The sequence below is a fragment of the Equus asinus genome, chromosome 6 (genome assembly GCF_041296235.1).
Source record: "Equus asinus isolate D_3611 breed Donkey chromosome 6, EquAss-T2T_v2, whole genome shotgun sequence".
Lineage (NCBI taxonomy): Eukaryota > Metazoa > Chordata > Mammalia > Perissodactyla > Equidae > Equus > Equus asinus.
Genome location: NC_091795.1, coordinates 75,338,827 through 75,355,970, shown reverse-complemented (window position 1 = coordinate 75,355,970; position 17,144 = coordinate 75,338,827). Strand labels below are relative to the sequence as shown.

Sequence of the window (17,144 nt, the reverse complement as noted above, 5' to 3'; positions counted from 1 at the left end):
TGTTATACCTAACATAAAGGATCCCAACATGGAGCCCCAAAACATAAATCAGAATTGTCACAGATACTCTAGTGCCACTTGCCTCCACACATAGCTATTCAGGACCAGAGGCTTTCTGCTCATGCTTTGCACAATAAATACCTGTTGATTAACTCAAGTAAAATTCGTTAAATAATTCTGACACTCACTTTTGGGTTCTCTGCTGTTTTTTGGACTACTGATAACCCTAAGGGGGAAACACTACTGTTCTCTCAAAACATTTGTGTTGGCAAGTTGTTACATGAGAACTTTTGTTCCTGTTATCTACTTGTCTCATTATCCCAGAGAAACATATTAAAAAGTAAGTTATTCCTTAAAACATTAACTTGTCTGAAGATTTAGAGCAGAAAATTACCCTCATACCTTTGAGATATGATAATGAATGTACCTGGAATCTCAAATTGTTGAAAATACCATAAAGAACACCATGAAGGAAAGCTCTCAGAAAAAAGTAACTTTAGTATTTTAAAAGGTTTTTGATGTTAAGCTTTCTTGCTCCCAATAAGGCATCTCTCTTTTAATAGCCCATTTTCACCAAAATCAAATTACTGTAATCCTAACCTGAAACCATTTCCTAATCCTGTATTTATTTTGACTTTTAACTTCATTTTTAACACGTTCTGGTCAAGATATATGTAGGATGCAAGACTGTTCTTATTTCATGTAGATTGTGTTTTCCTTATTAAATAGCAGTGTTTAAAAATAGTAACATAGGCTTTTGTGTGTTGTATATTCATGCTAGGTTCTGATAACTGGTCCAGCAGACACCCCTTATGCAAATGGCTGCTTTGAGTTTGATGTATATTTTCCTCAAGATTATCCCAGTTCACCCCCTCTTGTGAATCTAGAGACAACTGGTGGTCATAGCGTACGATTCAATCCAAACCTTTATAATGATGGCAAGGTAATGTATGCAGTGTTTTGTTTCTAATGCTAAATAAAGTACTGTAACCAAAGGTTTTTTTGTAATTTGAACAAAATATATATGATGATAGATAAAAATTAGACTACTGATGATATGCATGGTGCAGTCTATACAGAAACTGATAATAATGTACACCTGAAATTTCACAATGTTATAAACCATTATGACTTCAATAAAATAATAATTAAAAAATAGGTTACCTCTATTAACATGTAGTAGGTGCTGATTTATTTTCCTTCTAATGCCACACAAATTTGAATCACATCTGAAGATGCCAATTTATTTTAACAGACCGACCCTTAGGATTTTGTTTGAGGACATAAAACTGAGATACTTTGACATGATAGCATTTCATTTTGACTTCTAGTTGTGACAGTTGCTTTTAAAAAGTACTCCTTTCAGTTCTATTTATGCTTTTTTGTCTTCTTCCTCAGGTTTGTTTAAGCATCTTAAATACATGGCATGGAAGACCAGAAGAGAAGTGGAATCCTCAGACCTCAAGCTTTTTGCAAGTAAACAGATTTCTCTGACAGTATCACTTAGAAAATAAAGACCTATATGTGTTTAAAAAAATGTTTTCAGTGATCAATAATAAACAATAGTACCCAAAAGAAAAGATAGATTAATAGGGGATACATATTAAATAGCTTATAGGTGAGCAGTTAGTACAATGGAGTCTCATCTTATCTAGAGTTTAGAATCTTAAGTTAGGGGATAAGACAAAAATTGCATTTTGTCAGAATTGCCTTTAAAAAAAATCCCGAGTTGCCCTAAAGTACACTGTGGTGCAATAAGAAAAGACAAAACAGATCAGTCTCTCCCATCTCCCAGTCACTACAAGGCTTAAACTCATGTGAGTAGAATTTAATAGACTCCATCTGTATTACATATCGGTCCACATATGATATGGTTCTTCTATAGTTGATAATGGGACTCATCTGAGGCTCAGAAGTACTGTCCTGGAAGTCATAAAACTTGAGACTTGTAGTTCTTATTTTGCAGAGCATTTGACATACACGTTTCATAGTCTTGAATTTTATAAGTAAATTTCCACAAACCACTTAAGCACATAAAATGTTATATAGTATCCCATCAAGTGTTTTCTACCAATGCTTTATCTTAATAGCTCAGAATTCCAGCAAAGAGGTGGACAAGTAAACATATTAATAACGTGACTTAACTTTGTTGCTCGTTCATTGAGGAGGCAGAAAAAGATCGCTTTTGCTACATAAAAGTTTAAACTCACATTTACAGTTTAGTGTTTATTTTAAGAAATAGTACAATAAATTATGCCAAAGTAAGCCTCTTAAAGTTGCCCTACCCTCAAAGGATTCTTTTCATACATTCTTATTTTGAATTAGGTGAAAGAAGATATGAAAACTAATTCTTTAGGATGTTACTTTTTTTGATTCTCTGAAAAGAGCTGGTAGCATCCTCATGAATTAAAGAAATAGTTCTATAATAAATTTTTTCCCCTTTTGCTAATATGAAGACTAAGAAAAAGAGAGATTACATGATTCATGCAAAGTAACTAAGGAAGTTATTAGAATATTCCTCCAAGTAACTGCTTCTTCATTTTAGAAATGATTGTCAGTTCTAGTCCAAAAACCTTAAAATATTTTTTCTATGTGTATGTTACTCTTGTCAACATAAATTAAGCTTATGATGAGTTTTATTATGAAGGGAAACTCATAATAAATTAGACTTATCTGAGAATTTGAATCAATTTTTGAGTTTTTTGTTGAATTTATGTAGTTTTAAAAATAAACCTATAGTTAATTTTCAAAGTTTCTTTGTTTAAAATTTGACTTGCTTTTACCTTTTATATTGCCTGTATATCTAATGTATACCAAAAATCCTGTGAAATAAAGAAACTTATGCTTAAGGATTTAAATTTTTCAAGTTCGGAAACTTTACCCACACATAAAAATGATCTTTTTTATATACAGTCATGAACCGCATAACAACGTTTTGGTCAACGACAAACCTCATATATGACGGTGGTCCCATAAGATTAGTACCATATAGCCTAGGTGTGTAGTAGGCTATACCATCTAGGTTTGTGTAAGTACACTCTATGATGTTCGCACAATGATGAAATTGTCTAATGACGCATTTCTCAGAACATACTTTTGTTATTAAGCAATTGTATGACTATATTCCCTTTAGGGTTTTTGTCATATACATTGTTCATATAGTCATAATTAACATAGCAGATAAATTATTTGTATGCTGCTCTGTTCACTTAACATTAGAGCATACCCATTTTTCCAGATTACATTTTTATAATTTCTAATTGCTATATAATAAATCTTTTGAGTTCATGTACTATAATTGAACTATTTCTCCATATTGACTAAATATTTCACTTCTAATTTGTTTAGTTTTACAAATAATACTGTTATTATATGACTTTCTCTATTTAGATAGCTTCCTGAATCTAGATTTCCAGATCTATGCTGAACTTGACTTGGACAGGAGCAAGAGGAGGCTGTATCTTTTCTGTGGCAAGAACGAATAGCCTTGTCTTCTTCCAGATCTTAAGGGAAAACCTTTCAGTCTTTCCCCATTGAGTATGACGTTAACTGTGGGTTTTTCATAAATTCCCTTCATCATGTTGAGGACCTTCCCCTCTGTTCCTAGTTGGTTGAATATTTTGTCAAATGCTTTTTCTGCATCTATTGAAATGATCATGTTATTTTTGTTTTTTAGTCATTAATATATGATGTGTTATATTAATTTTCAAATGTTAAACCACCTTGCATTCCTGGAATAAACCCCGTATAATTCTTTTTATATGTTACTGGATTCAGTTTGCTAGTATTTTGTTTGAGGATTTTTGCATCTATATTCCTAAGAAATATTGGTCTGTAGTTTTCTTGTGATCTTTTATTAACATTATACCATAAATAAATGCATCTAGGCAGGAATGCATTACTCTTTGTTTTCTGTTAGGAACTTTCTTCAGAGGCAGACTACAGGGCCTCAGGAAAAATTACTTAATTTTTTTTTAGTTAGATTTGGGGACCCAAAGTTGTTTTACACTTTTATTTATCATATGTGCACAAAGGATAAAACTACTTTTGTCAGATTGAAAATTCCCACAAAAAGTTTTGAATGTTATATACAATTAAAAAGGTTTCAGAAATATTTTGAACAGCGACAAGCATTATTGGAATTGCTTAGTTTCTTTGTAGTGAAACTCTTAAAAGAATAATATTTATTTGTATAAAAATTCACATTTTTTAGTCTTATGCTGTAGGTCTCATATCCAGCAGTAACCTAGTAATAGTTTCAACTATTTGAATAGTTTAAGATCAAAAGTTACATTACTTATTAGAACTGTCATCAAGAATTATTACATTTTATCAGTAGCACCAAATTTTAGCATTGCATACATAACTTTCTTAATGTTGCTATAATGTACCTAAAATAGCTATTAATGCCTTATGAATAGTTTGTTCTAATTGGATGTGTTAATAAAGATGTCATGTGCAAGAGGAATTAAACATATTTAATGGTTCATGTAATCAGCCACTTATAAATGGTTATAAATGTTAACAAATTTATATTACCATTTTTCTTAAAAAGTTCAGGAATCAGCCACTGATTAAAGTCCTACTCAGTATCAGCATAATTTTCCTTAGAGGGAGGTACTTACTATTTTGAAAGGCCAAAAGCATTTTACTAATTAAAAGTATTTCTTTCCCTCACCCCTGAGATGTTATTATTTCATATATAGTTTCTTATTGCAAATTAATATTTTCTGTACGCTGTGCTTTCCTATGTTTGAAATATCTTTTTTTTAAATTTTTTAAATTTTTATTATTTTTTTATTCATTTGTTTTTGGGAAAGATTAGCCCCGAGCTAACATCTGCTGCCAATCTTCTTCTTTTTGCTGAGGAAGACTGGCCCTGAGCTAGCATCCATGCCTACTTCCTGTACTTTATATGTGGGACGCCTGCCACAGCATGGCTTGCCAAGCAGTACCATGTCCGCACCCGGGATCCGAACCGGTGAACCCGGAGCTGCCAAAGCGGAGCGTGCAAACTTAACCACTGTGCCACCTGGCCAGCCCCCTGAAATATCTTTAATAAAATTTTTCAATGTACCTGACCAAGTCAAAAGATTATATCTTCTGACATAATATGAAAATAAAGGAAATTAAAAAATTAATAATTCTTAATAGGAGTAGAGTAGGAATATGGCAAATTGGTGGATAGCCTAAGATAAGAATAAGTTGTGGGGCTGGCCCCGTGGCCGAGTGGTTAAGTTTGCGGGCTCCACTGCAGGCGGCCCAGTGTTTCATTGGTTCTAATCCTGGGCGCGGACATGGCACTGCTCATCAAACCACGCTGAGGCAGCGTCCCACATGCCACAACTAGAAGGACCCACAATGAAGAATATCCAACTATGTACCAGGGAGCTTTGGGGAGAAAAATGGAAAAAAAAATAAAATCTTTAGAGAATAAGTTGCAAGAATGGATAGTGGTAGGGATATAGTGACCAAGTGAATATATAAAATGGTAGGAGAGAAGATTGTTGACTAGTTGAGTGGCCTGGTAGAAGACCAGACGATAGTGTTAAAATTTTTGTTGACGCAGATAGTGAAAGGAAGCTGTTAATATGGTTCTTGATTTAGATAGTCCCTGAACAAATTACAATGAGAATGTCTTGCAGTTTTGTGGATACTAATATGAAGCTAAAGAGGAGGACAATAAATTCAGCCTCTGAATAAAAGTCTTTAACTCTTGACTTTGTGAAAATATCAAAGAATTGACTAAGAATCAGTGAACCTACATTATGGAATGAAAATATATTTTGTTTGTTATTAAGGTAACTTAAATATTGTAACTATATGTATATAATTTACTATGATGTGTAGTGACTCCAGGTTGTGTTTAATCTTAGCTGTTCTTAGGTCACATATTTCAGGTTCAGGTTCCCATTTTTAAAATTTTCTGAGAAAATCCATCCCTTAAGATGCATATCCTTGACATTATTTAATCATCTTTCCTAATGAAAGTGCAAATTGCTGTCAATCCATTTTCATTTATGAAGTGGGCAGATGGTATCTAATGTTTTCCTGCCTCCAAAGATGTTATGTGTATTAGCTAGCAGTATTATATCAGCTAACAATGAGCTCGTTCAAAATTTGTCAAATCTGGAAAAACAAGCCTTCTGGTATGTAAATGGAGGGGTCGAGGTGATCTTAGAGCCATGTCATCTTGCCAATGAGAGCTTCCAATGATAAGATTTTTGTGATATTGTGGAAGTTAGTTTTCCTTGGAATAAAAATAAACACTTCCTCATGCATAGTTTTCCTCACAAGTGAGTATTGTTAAGAATTTGTGCTTAGCGTTATGCTCTTTAGGTGTAAGGACAATTTGAGGACAGTAGCGTTTAGATTGGTATGAGATGTGGGATGTTTATAAACATGTTTTTTAGCAGTTTCAGGAAGTAGGATCTTCATATATATTTTTATTTTTCAAGGATTCAAGAATGTAAAATAAGATGTATAAATATTATATAAGACTCTACCTATTTTAATTTTGCTTTAATAGTAAAGTATTTCAGTGTCATAATTGGTAATTATGTCATAGTTATCAATTTTATGGTGATAAAAATATGTGGAAGCACATATTAAAAGGGACTCTTGGTTGATAAAGCAAGATATCAGTTTACTGGTAGTAAAAATCCCATTGTAAGTCTTCTTTATTTCTTTGTTCCTCAGGTATTGGTGTCTGTTCAGTCCCTTATATTAGTAGCTGAGCCTTATTTTAATGAACCAGGATATGAACGGTCTAGAGGCACGCCCAGTGGCACACAGAGTTCTCGAGAATATGATGGAAACATTCGACAAGCAACGGTTAAGTGGGCAATGCTAGAACAAATTAGAAACCCTTCACCATGCTTTAAAGAGGTATGTTCAATAAAATTAATGATTTGCTTTATTAAAGGCATCATAGAATATAGTTTATTAGTATTGCTTGCCTCTATATTTAGAATGTCTGTGGTATGCTAAAGTTTATTACCATTTTCAATCACGAAAAATCAGTAACGATGTAGTACAGATGAATTTTAAAAGCACCTGCTTCCTAAAAGGTATCTGACTATATTTGGGGACAGTTTTATTAATTCCTTTTAATTGTACCATCCTACTTGCAAACTGTCTAAATATGTTACTCAAATATTCCTCATAAAAATATTCTTTTTATTAGAGGTCAGGATACTTTCTAAAGTTGTCTTGCAAATAGAAGGTTTGCCTTTATACTAATATCAGTGTGTGAATTTTGAAGAAAAGCCATTTTCTTTTCTTTAGGAAAAAGTTGCACTTACTGAGTTCGAAACCTGTTTTGATATTCTCAAGTGCTTTTATTTCACCCCATCCTGAGGCCTGGCTCTTTTCCTGTGGTCAGTTGTCTCTCCGTAGTCTGCCTAAAAATGATTGTAATTTTCACATCATATCAAATTACTTGATCACATCTTACTCTGTCTCTGAAACATTTTTATTTCTTAAAGTTGTTTTTCTTGATAATCATTCTTAAATTGTGCTAGAAACTGAATATTTTAGAGGAAAAATTGGCATGTTTACCTGGCAGGAAACTGATCTTTAATATAACTAGGCAAATATTATGTGTAACTGTTTTATGTGTAGCATCATACCTGAAGCCTCATCTTCATCAAATAGCATCAGTGAGGGTTAAGTTCACAGACTCCACTTCGGTGGCCCAGGGTTTTGCCAGTTTGGATCCTGGGCACGGACATGGCACCTCTCGTCAAGCCATGCTGAGGCAGTGTCCCACATGCCACAACTAGAAGGACCCACAACTAAAAATACACAACTATGTACCGGGGGGCTTTGGGGAGAAAAAGGAAAAATAAAATCTTTTAAAAAAAAAATAGTAGCAGGGAATATACTCTGAAGGAATAGAAAAAGAACATTTCTTCTTTTATTTTTGTTATTACTAAATGAACTTACATTTTGAATGATGAAGTTGGGTATTTTACTTTTTCAAAGGCTTTCATTTTTACCTTGAAAGGCTGTGGGAAATCACTTTTCCTAATATTACAGAGAAATACAAACATGCATTTCTTTGTGCTCTTAAGCATAATATTCTGTCTCTTTTCAAGCTTGAGTTACTTATATTAACTAATTCATTTTGCAACCATATCAGGTGTCAACTGTTATTAGGCACTGAACTAAGGTACTCAGAACTCAACATCATAAATTAATTTTTTCAGTCCCCCTAAGATTCAAATAATGAATTCAGATATATGAACTACTTGTTGAGTTCGCTAGCATGTGTAATAGTCATTTCAGACTTAACACTGTGTGAGACTGCAGTCTTGATTCTTCCTCCCCCTCTCAGTAAGAGCACCATCATCTAAGCCAACACCCTTAATCATCTGTGACTTTGTTGTTTTTTCTCACATACCACATTCAGTCTATTGACGAATCCTGTTGGCTCTACCCTTCAAAGCATAGTCAAAATTTGGTGGTAAAAAACATCTTTGCCATGGCCACTCTGTTTCAGTGCACCATTACCTCTTGCTTGGGCTGTTGAAGTAGGTTTCTATGTGATTTCCCTGCTTCCACTTTTGTCCCTCTGCAATGATTCTCCACACATAATCAGATCATCTTACTCCAGGGACTGCCCATTATATGAAGAAGAAAACCCAAAGTCCCTACCATGGCCTACAAATCCCTACATTGTCTGGCCCCTGTCTACCCATCCTTCACCATCTCTAAGAGTTTAAAAGCTTTTGATGCCAAATGTTAGGATGTGGAGCAGTTGGAACTCTGATAAACTTCTGATGGGAATATAAATAATAGAGTCTCTTTGAAAGACTCTGTCAGGTTCTAACAAGCTGTGACTAGCAATTCCACTCCCTGGTATATGCTCAATAGAAATTGTGTACGTATTGGTTATAGAGAATGTTGATTGCAGTATTCATAATTGCTGTAAATTGAAAACAGCTCAATTGTCCATCGATAGAATGAATGGACAAATTATGGAATATTCATAAAATGGAATACAGCAATGTAAATAAATGAACTGCTGTACACATTAACACGGCATGTAAAAGGACATTCCATATGATTCCATTTATGAAAAGTTCAAAAATGAGTGAAACTAACTTATGCTTAAAGAAGTCAGGATAGTGTATACCTTTGAGTGAAGATTAATGATGAGAGGTTGCACAAGGCAGGCTTCTGGCCTGCTTGGTGTAATGTTCTGTTTCTTATCTGAGTAAAGATTACATTGGTTTGTTCACTGTGGGAGAATGAGTTCAATTGTGCACATATGATTTGTGCACTTTTCTGTATATGTCAAACTTCAATTTTTAAATGTATTGAAAAAATTTATAGGTATATATACTCCGTTGATGTATCATTTGTTGGTTCATGCATAAAACTTTTTTCTGGAAGAAGAGTAAAACAGTGCAAGGAACTCAGAGTGAGAGGATGACTTTTTTTTTTTTTGAGATTGGCACCTGAGCTAACATCTCTTGCCTATCTTTTTCTTTTTCTTCCTTCTTCTTCATCTCCCCAAAGCCCCCCAGTACATACTTGTGTATTCTAGTTGTTCCTTCTGGTTGTGCTATGTGGGACACTATCTCAGCTCTTGACAAGTGGTGCCATGTCCGCACCCGGGATCCAAACTGGCGAAATCCTGGGACCCAAAGCGGAACGCGGGAATGTAACCACTCGGCCACGGGGCCGGCCCCGGGGATGAATTTTACAAAAAGCATATAAGTATAATTTGAAACAATAAACCTTCTCATCCTTTGAGAACCTAGTTTATGTTGAAGGAGGCACCCCTTGTCCATGAATACTTTCCTAATTTTCTTAATCAGATGTGATTCACTCATCTTTGAATTTCCTGGGATGTTTTGGTTTTGGTTTTTAAATATCTTTTTCTGGTGCACCCACTTCTGTGGTTATCAAAGTTCTTCTTGTCAGGCTGTCTTTCACTTTTGTATCCCTACAGTCAACAAACGCACAAACTCTTAAATGTAATAGGATCTTATTGGTGTTTTACATCCATTCCCAGGTTTTCCTACTGATTTTTCCCTTGTAGGTATTATTGCCTTTTCTTTAGGGGTGGTAAGCTCATTGGACAATATAGTAGCTCACCCAGAATACAGACTAATATTTCCAAATTGATTTAATAATATTTCCAAATTGATCTATTTTCTAACTTAAATTTGTTAGCCATAGACTTGTACTGCTTACACAGGGAGAAATTTTACTCAGTTTATCAAGGATAGAATTTTTTAATCCCAAATGTAAGTCATAATTATTACAAGAAAATTTAACTTCATAAAATAAAATCCTATCCTTAACCAGAGATAAAATTAAGAAAGTAATAATAGTGCCTTTTTTAGGGCTACATTCTGATTTCTGTGCAAATGCCTTTCACATTTGGAATATCTTTACTTATCTAGGTGTTGTTTGAGTTCTTTTTCGAAGATACAAATTTTGATAAGTTTCCTATTTTCAATGCTTTTCTAACTCTTCTCTCCTGGTTTTTTTTATTTCTATTCATTGTCTGAATATGTTGTATTATATACGTCTTATTCTCTCTGAGTAGGATTAACTATTTGCGTATCTTATTGGGATTGGGCATTATTTTCTGCTACAGGAGTGGGCATTTCAACACATGTCATAAGCCTGATTCTTCCCTGTTAATAATGTAGAGTTCGCTAAACTGAGTTTTATCAAGAGAAAAACATTGCAGTGTCTTTTAAATCTCATTTTTTGGTAATGCCACAAACTTTGTCTTTTAAATTCTGACCTGAACACATTTTGTTCTCTTGCTTGTTTTATTCTTAAGGTTATACACAAACATTTTTACTTGAAAAGAGTTGAGATCATGGCCCAATGTGAGGAGTGGATTGCAGACATCCAGCAGTACAGCAGTGATAAGCGGGTCGGCAGAACTATGTCTCACCACGCAGCAGCTCTCAAGGTGAGTAGGCCTTCCTAACGTGAGTTCTGTTGGTGGCTTTGAAAGAAGAGTTGTATATTCATTAAGAGAACCATGGCAACTAGATGGTAAAGGGTGGGAGGGATCAAAGAAACATAAAATTTAAGTTCAGAGGCCTAAATTGCTATCCAACAGTCTGTAGAAAAGGTACATTCGTTTCACAATGAATTGACAGTTCCTCAAATTAAAAACAGGGACAGAGACTGAGGCAAGAGAGTTTTTTTTAGAGTTATTTGGAGATGATGATAACAAAGTGTGCTCCATGCGTGACTTTTTTATTCCTTTAGCTTTTCCCTAGGCTTCTTACCTTCCAGAATTTTGTTACTTGGAGTAGTGAGGGGATGGCGGGTGTAGAGCCTCCAGCAGCTGATGGGTAGAAGCGTCTGTGACACACTTGTTTGGGGGAGATGAGCAGTTGTTTTCAACGTGGGTGTTCATAAGGTGGAAATGTCTCACAGGATGGTTTTAGAGATTTTTCCCCCTATATGGGAATCCTTTCTTCAAGAGCCACCCTTTTTTCTCCTGCTTAATCATATCTGCTTTTACTCACCTTTGTTCCTCTTATCTTCCACCAGTTATCTCCCCTCTTCCTATCTTCAATTTTTTCCATCTCTGCTGGCTCCTTTCCTTCTAACTTTAAAACTATCTTCACTTAAAATGATTAGATGATGATAATAAGGATTTATTAGTTTTTTAGGTAGGATTTTAAAAAATAGCCATATCTTTTCAGGTTACATGTAGAAATATTTACAAATGAAAAACTATATGATGTCTAGGATTTGCTTCAAAATAAAATGGGAAAAAGCAAGTGGTGGGGATAGAGATGAAACAAGACCGACTGAGTTGATAATTGTTGAAGCTAGGTGATGGATACATGGGAGTTTATTTTATATTCTGCCCACTTTTGTATATGTTCGAAATTTCCCGTTTTAAAAACTTACAAAAAGTTATTTTTCTCTTTAATACTTGCATCCCCCTAAGCTAGTTTTATTTTGCCCTTATTATTAGAAAACTCTTCCTTTTCTTTTACTATCAAAGTAGAGCAATTGACACTTCTGCCTCCATTTTTTAAACCACCCTCTCACTAATTAGCCTTTTTGCAGTTTGACTTTCTACCAAATTACCCACTTTCCAGTTCTCAAAGCCACTGACCCTGGCTCACCTCTCTGTTCACTCAGCTCTCTCCCCTCCACCCTTTGCAATTGCTTCCTTTTCACCTAGCTCACTTTCATGCAATTTTCAGCGTAAATTTCACTTCACGGAAGCCTGCCTTCACTTTTAAATTAGATGATTTTACTATGAGCTTTTATAACTCCCCATGCCTACCTATGAAAACACTCATAACAGTGGCCTAATGTTTGTCTTTTCTACTGTACTTTTCATCTGTAGACTGTCCTGGGCTCCTCCTCTTCTCACGCTAATTCTTGAGGTGTATTTTTTCTTTCGCCTTCTGAGTGATTGTATACCTGAAGGCTTATGTTTTGACCCTCAGGGCTATTTTTATTCTCTCTCTTTCTCTTTCTTTCTCATTGTATGTATGCCCTAGACTTTGGCCATTTACTCTTTAAAAGTGACTTTTCAAACTATTATCTGCTCTTTGCTTTCTCAAAATTATATTACTGGCATTTTTATTTGGATGTGCTATCATCACTTCATTAAAGGTCTAAAATTAGAGCCTATCTTCCTTCCAGTCAGGTTTTCTAACTTTCTGTATTTCCTTAATTTTAAACTATTTTTCTTTGTTGTAAAATCTTCAGATAAGATTTAACTCCTCCTTGATCTGGTATAGCTGGTTAGGACATCAGCGCTGCCTTCATAAGGGGATTCCCGCCCCCCACCATCATTCCCATTCAGTTCCAACAGCTTAGTCTTAGTTTGACCAGCTTCTTTGCACTTGGTTCTGCCCCTTCCAGTTCTTTCTACAGTGCGTAACCAGATTGACCCTCCCCAAACGCGTTTAGATTTGTCTTTTCCTTTCATAAAACCTCAGGAGCTAAAGTCCAGCTTCTTTGGCTTTATCTCAGTCATGTCTTGCTTATATCTCAAATTCTTTTGCTCTGTTGTTTCTGTGTCACCTTGACCTGGAAATCTTTCTCTCTGAAACAGTCCAAATTTATGTCATTTTAACTATACCTTTGCTCCTGAGTACTTTTTGAGAAAAGTATGCAGCTGTTCAGCTTGATTCCACAATAAAGGCATAGTATTCCCACCTCAGCTGGACCCTTATAATCATTAGATTTTTCTTTATCTCTCCCTACTTGGTGTTTTCTCCTCTAGTCCACAGTGGAAGGGAAATTGGGGCTAGAGGAATTTTTAGTTACCAGCATATAAACATACTTTGAAACCTTACAAATGGCTGCGAGTGTGTAGTTGTTTTATCTTGTTTATATGTCTTATACCTCTAGCCAAAATTTAGACTCTGTAAGGGCAGAGATTGTACCTTCCTTATACTACTTATTGCTTTTACATTGTCAGTGTTGAACACAGTGCCACATCTACAAAAATTGTGCTGTAAACGTTGGCTAGTTAATTTTCAGTCAGCTGTGACACAACTAATTTTCAAAGCCCTTGGTAGAGAGATTTGAGGCCATTTCTCTCCCACGAGGAAATTATAACCCAAACTTGTTTGTAGACAACCAGTGACTCTCTAGTAATGTCTCTACTCCCTTCCCTAAATGGCAGTATGGGGTAATACAAAGTTATGTAATCTCTCTAAATCTTCTTTTTCATTTGCTTAAATTGAAAAGAATTCTGATGGTAAAATTAGTTCTGAGGTTTGTTCTGGGCAATAAGTGAGACAATCAGTGTGAAACATTTTGCAGACATTCTACATTGGGCCTAGTACCTGATAAATACTTGTTTTCATTCACTAAAATAGCAGTGGGTTTATTTTAATTTATGGATTGTCTTTCTCTCAAAAATATGCAGCCAGAGGCAGCATGTATTCCAAGTCAAGTGGTTACTCTCTTTAAAAGAGTGTGTGTAACAAATGGCTGGTGTCCTGTGAGTCATCAGTAATGCTGTTTCTCTAGGGGTTGGGAGCGTGGGTAGGATCTGTGGGCATGCTACTCAGGGCTTTTCAGCAGCATCATTATTTTGGGGTTAGAGATTTTTGCCAATTTTATTCACTTCCTGTTACAGTAGCTAGCACCTAAGGAAGGTGCTCAATAAATATGTGTAGGCCTAATACTTTGGATTTTATTTTAAACTCAGTTCCTTCCTCAAATGATGATGTGTTAAAATCCTGGGGTTTGCGATTCTGACATCATTCATTTTACCCTGTGTAGCGTCACACTGCTCAGCTCCGGGAAGAGCTACTAAAACTTCCCTGTCCTGACGGCTTGGACCCTGATGCGGAAGATGCCTCGGAGATGTGCAGTGCCACAGCAGGAGCTGAGGAGACTCTGATGCACGATCAGGTCAAACCCAGCAGCAGTAAAGAACTTGCCAGTGACTTCAAATTATGAGCTGCGTTGACATGGACTTCATAGACACAAAGGCTTTGAAGCACAAGCCAAATATGTCAATATTTGTATGTAAGAAACTAATTATGTAATAGGTAATGAAACTGAAACTATACTATGCCCTTAAGGAGATCCAGTTTAATTCAAGGTGATCTTTTATTTACCTGTACAAGAGTGTAACTTTTTTGTGCTTTTATTTTTCAATTGTGAGAACCACTGATTGGTATGTTCAACAAATTTGTGTATACAAAGAAATGGATAAATCACTGATATATAAGGGAAACTACCTTAGGAAAGAATGTTTACTGAATGTTTATTTTATTTTTTTTTTTACTGTAGAGTGAGGGGTTGTTAACAAAGAATATATATTGGTCATTCTTACAACTACTATTTAAAGTCAGCAACTTTTCACTGAATTTGATAGATTTTATGTTTGGCCATATCTTCATGCTCATATTTGGTTTCTGAAGACCTCCTACATACACTTCAATAAAAGTTAAATGGACATACTCCCTCTTTTTTGATTTACTGGTACATTTTTTAAATGATAAATCTGCCATAAAATGCATTATAGCTGGAGACTTGCACTTGTATGGATGAATTTATTACATTCAACGTATTTAATTTTATGCCTTCTAATTCTAAGATGCAGAAAAAATAAATGAACATGATTTTATTCTATGCCAACATTTGGGCCTGTGATTGTATCCGTTATTTGAATTTAAGTATATGAAAAGGAATGGTCAATTTGAAAAGTCCTCTAAACTGATTTTTTCCTAAAGGGCTCCTTTTTTCCTGGACTATCTGGTTTTATTACTAAAGTCACATGTATGTATTAAACATTGAGGCTCTGTAGAGCAGAGAGGATGTACCTCTCTGGTGCTGTTCCAGTACATTCTGTACCTGCCATATAGGCTCATTTTCATGCAAATTCTTCCTAGAGCCAAATAAATAAAAACTTAGGTGTATTAGTATGTCTTCTTTCTAAAACGGTTTGATATGGTGTGAAGTGCTGTTTCTACAAAGAATTGGACACTTTCAGGACTTAAGCGTGGGACAGGAAAGGATATTTTTCCAATACCAGTTATCACAAAGGAAAAGCTAATGTGGTTCTTGACAGTATTTACGTAAAACGAAGTGGCATGTGGGAACCCTGAATCTTGAGCTGACTCAAAGGAGAAGCTGTGTTCTGAACCGAGAGTTGCTGTCTGAAGAAAAGGGGAAACTACAAGGTACAGAGCTCCTTAAACGTGGAAAGGAGGGACAAACAGTATGTGATCCAGAAATTAAAGATTGTTCCAAAACACATTGTGTTAGGTCTGCTGGGGGGTGAGCTACACCAAGAATGACAGAATAGAGTCAGTTTCTCAGAAAGAAGAGTCAATTCAGTGTCATCCACAGACATGCTAGCTAAAATCTGAGTATAGAATTATCAGCAGTAAGTCAAGGGACAGTCATTAACCCTCTAGCCTTTTTGTTTGTTTCTTGGTCCGTGAGGGTCCCATCAGGAATGGATGGATGTTGAAAGCTGCTATCCATTGTATTGTTTGCTTCCAGTTTTGGATTTTATTTTTAATCATTAAAATAAGGTTGAGCCATTTTCCCCGCTCCACACTGTTAGTCCTCAGAAAACTTTACAAAAGGAAAGTAATGATACCAGTACTATAAGGTCCAATTCGTGTTTTTAAAAAACCAAGGCCTACAAGTCTAAACTTGAGACCAGTTACATTAAAATGGTTCCATCTGGCATCCAGACTTATGCCAGCAAACATTTGAGCACTCACGTTGTTCTAGGTACAGGTTCCTGCACTTGGGGGTTGAATGATAGAAATTAAAACATGTCAATGCAATATGGTAAGTCCTCTGATAGAGTTATTAAAGGGCACTATTAGGAGCACAGAGGAGGGACACTTAGCTCAGGCAAAATGGGCACTGAGGTGACGTATGGTCAGGAAAGGCTTTCAAAAGGAGGATATCCTGAGTCTTGAAGGATGAGAATAAAGAAGTTAGCCAAGCAGAAACAAATTATTCCAGACACAAGAGAGCAAAAGGAGAGCTCAAGTTAACGGCACAATGTTAGATACTGGATTTTAAGAGGCAAAGTGGGAATAGTCACATGGGATGTAGGCTGTGGTGTTGGAAAGAGTGGAGGGGTTGGGTCCTGGAAGGCCGTGTTTGCCCTGTTAAGGAGCTTTGGCATCCTGTAGTTGATGGAGAGCTCTCAAGTAGCTTTAATTAGGGGAGCAACCTGGTCAAATTTGGTTCAGGAAGATCATTCTGCCAGCTGTTCAAGGCAAAGAGATCAGTTAAGAGCCCACTCTAGAGTCCAGGTGGTAGGTCATAAACTAGGACAATCAAAGGGGTGGAGAGGAAGAGACAATTGACAACTTGGGGAAATGTATATTTTTTGGCATAAGAATAACTTCGGCATTATTTACAGGCTAAGGAACCAGTCGGGGAAGGATGAGTATGAGGCCTTGCAGAAGGATGGAGCAAAGGCCAGCAGACAGGATGTCCTAGATCCAAGAGCACATGCAGGGAATATGAAGAAATTGGGAAACCAGTAAAACCAATTGATCTATTCATTAAACTATTAACTATGAAGTTATCTTAAAAGTACAAAAATAAATAGCTTAAATACCATTCTAGCATTAAGACTAGTATCTCCAAAGTCAGACAAATAAATAAAATACCATAAACATTTTTTTCTTTGATGTCCT

At 35.6% G+C, this 17,144-nt stretch overlaps 1 protein-coding gene across 15 annotated transcripts in view; it reads left to right on the top strand.

Moving 5' to 3' along the window:
- Positions 1–15,392, top strand: part of BIRC6 (baculoviral IAP repeat containing 6) — a 223,946-nt gene extending 208,554 nt beyond the window's left edge. For 14 of the 15 annotated variants that reach the window (XM_070512298.1, XM_070512296.1, XM_070512295.1 and 11 more), the window contains 5 exons: positions 782–943; positions 1,399–1,476; positions 6,700–6,888; positions 10,808–10,942; positions 14,248–15,392. In XM_070512298.1, coding sequence (XP_070368399.1) covers positions 782–943; positions 1,399–1,476; positions 6,700–6,888; positions 10,808–10,942; positions 14,248–14,427 — 744 coding nt within the window. In that variant the 3' untranslated portion in view covers positions 14,428–15,392. Of the gene's footprint in view, positions 1–781; positions 944–1,398; positions 1,477–2,913; positions 3,029–6,699; positions 6,889–10,807; positions 10,943–14,247 lie in introns of all 15 variants that reach the window. The other variant, XR_011504108.1, reaches the window with a different exon arrangement.
- The last annotated feature ends 1,752 nt before the right edge of the window (positions 15,393–17,144 follow it).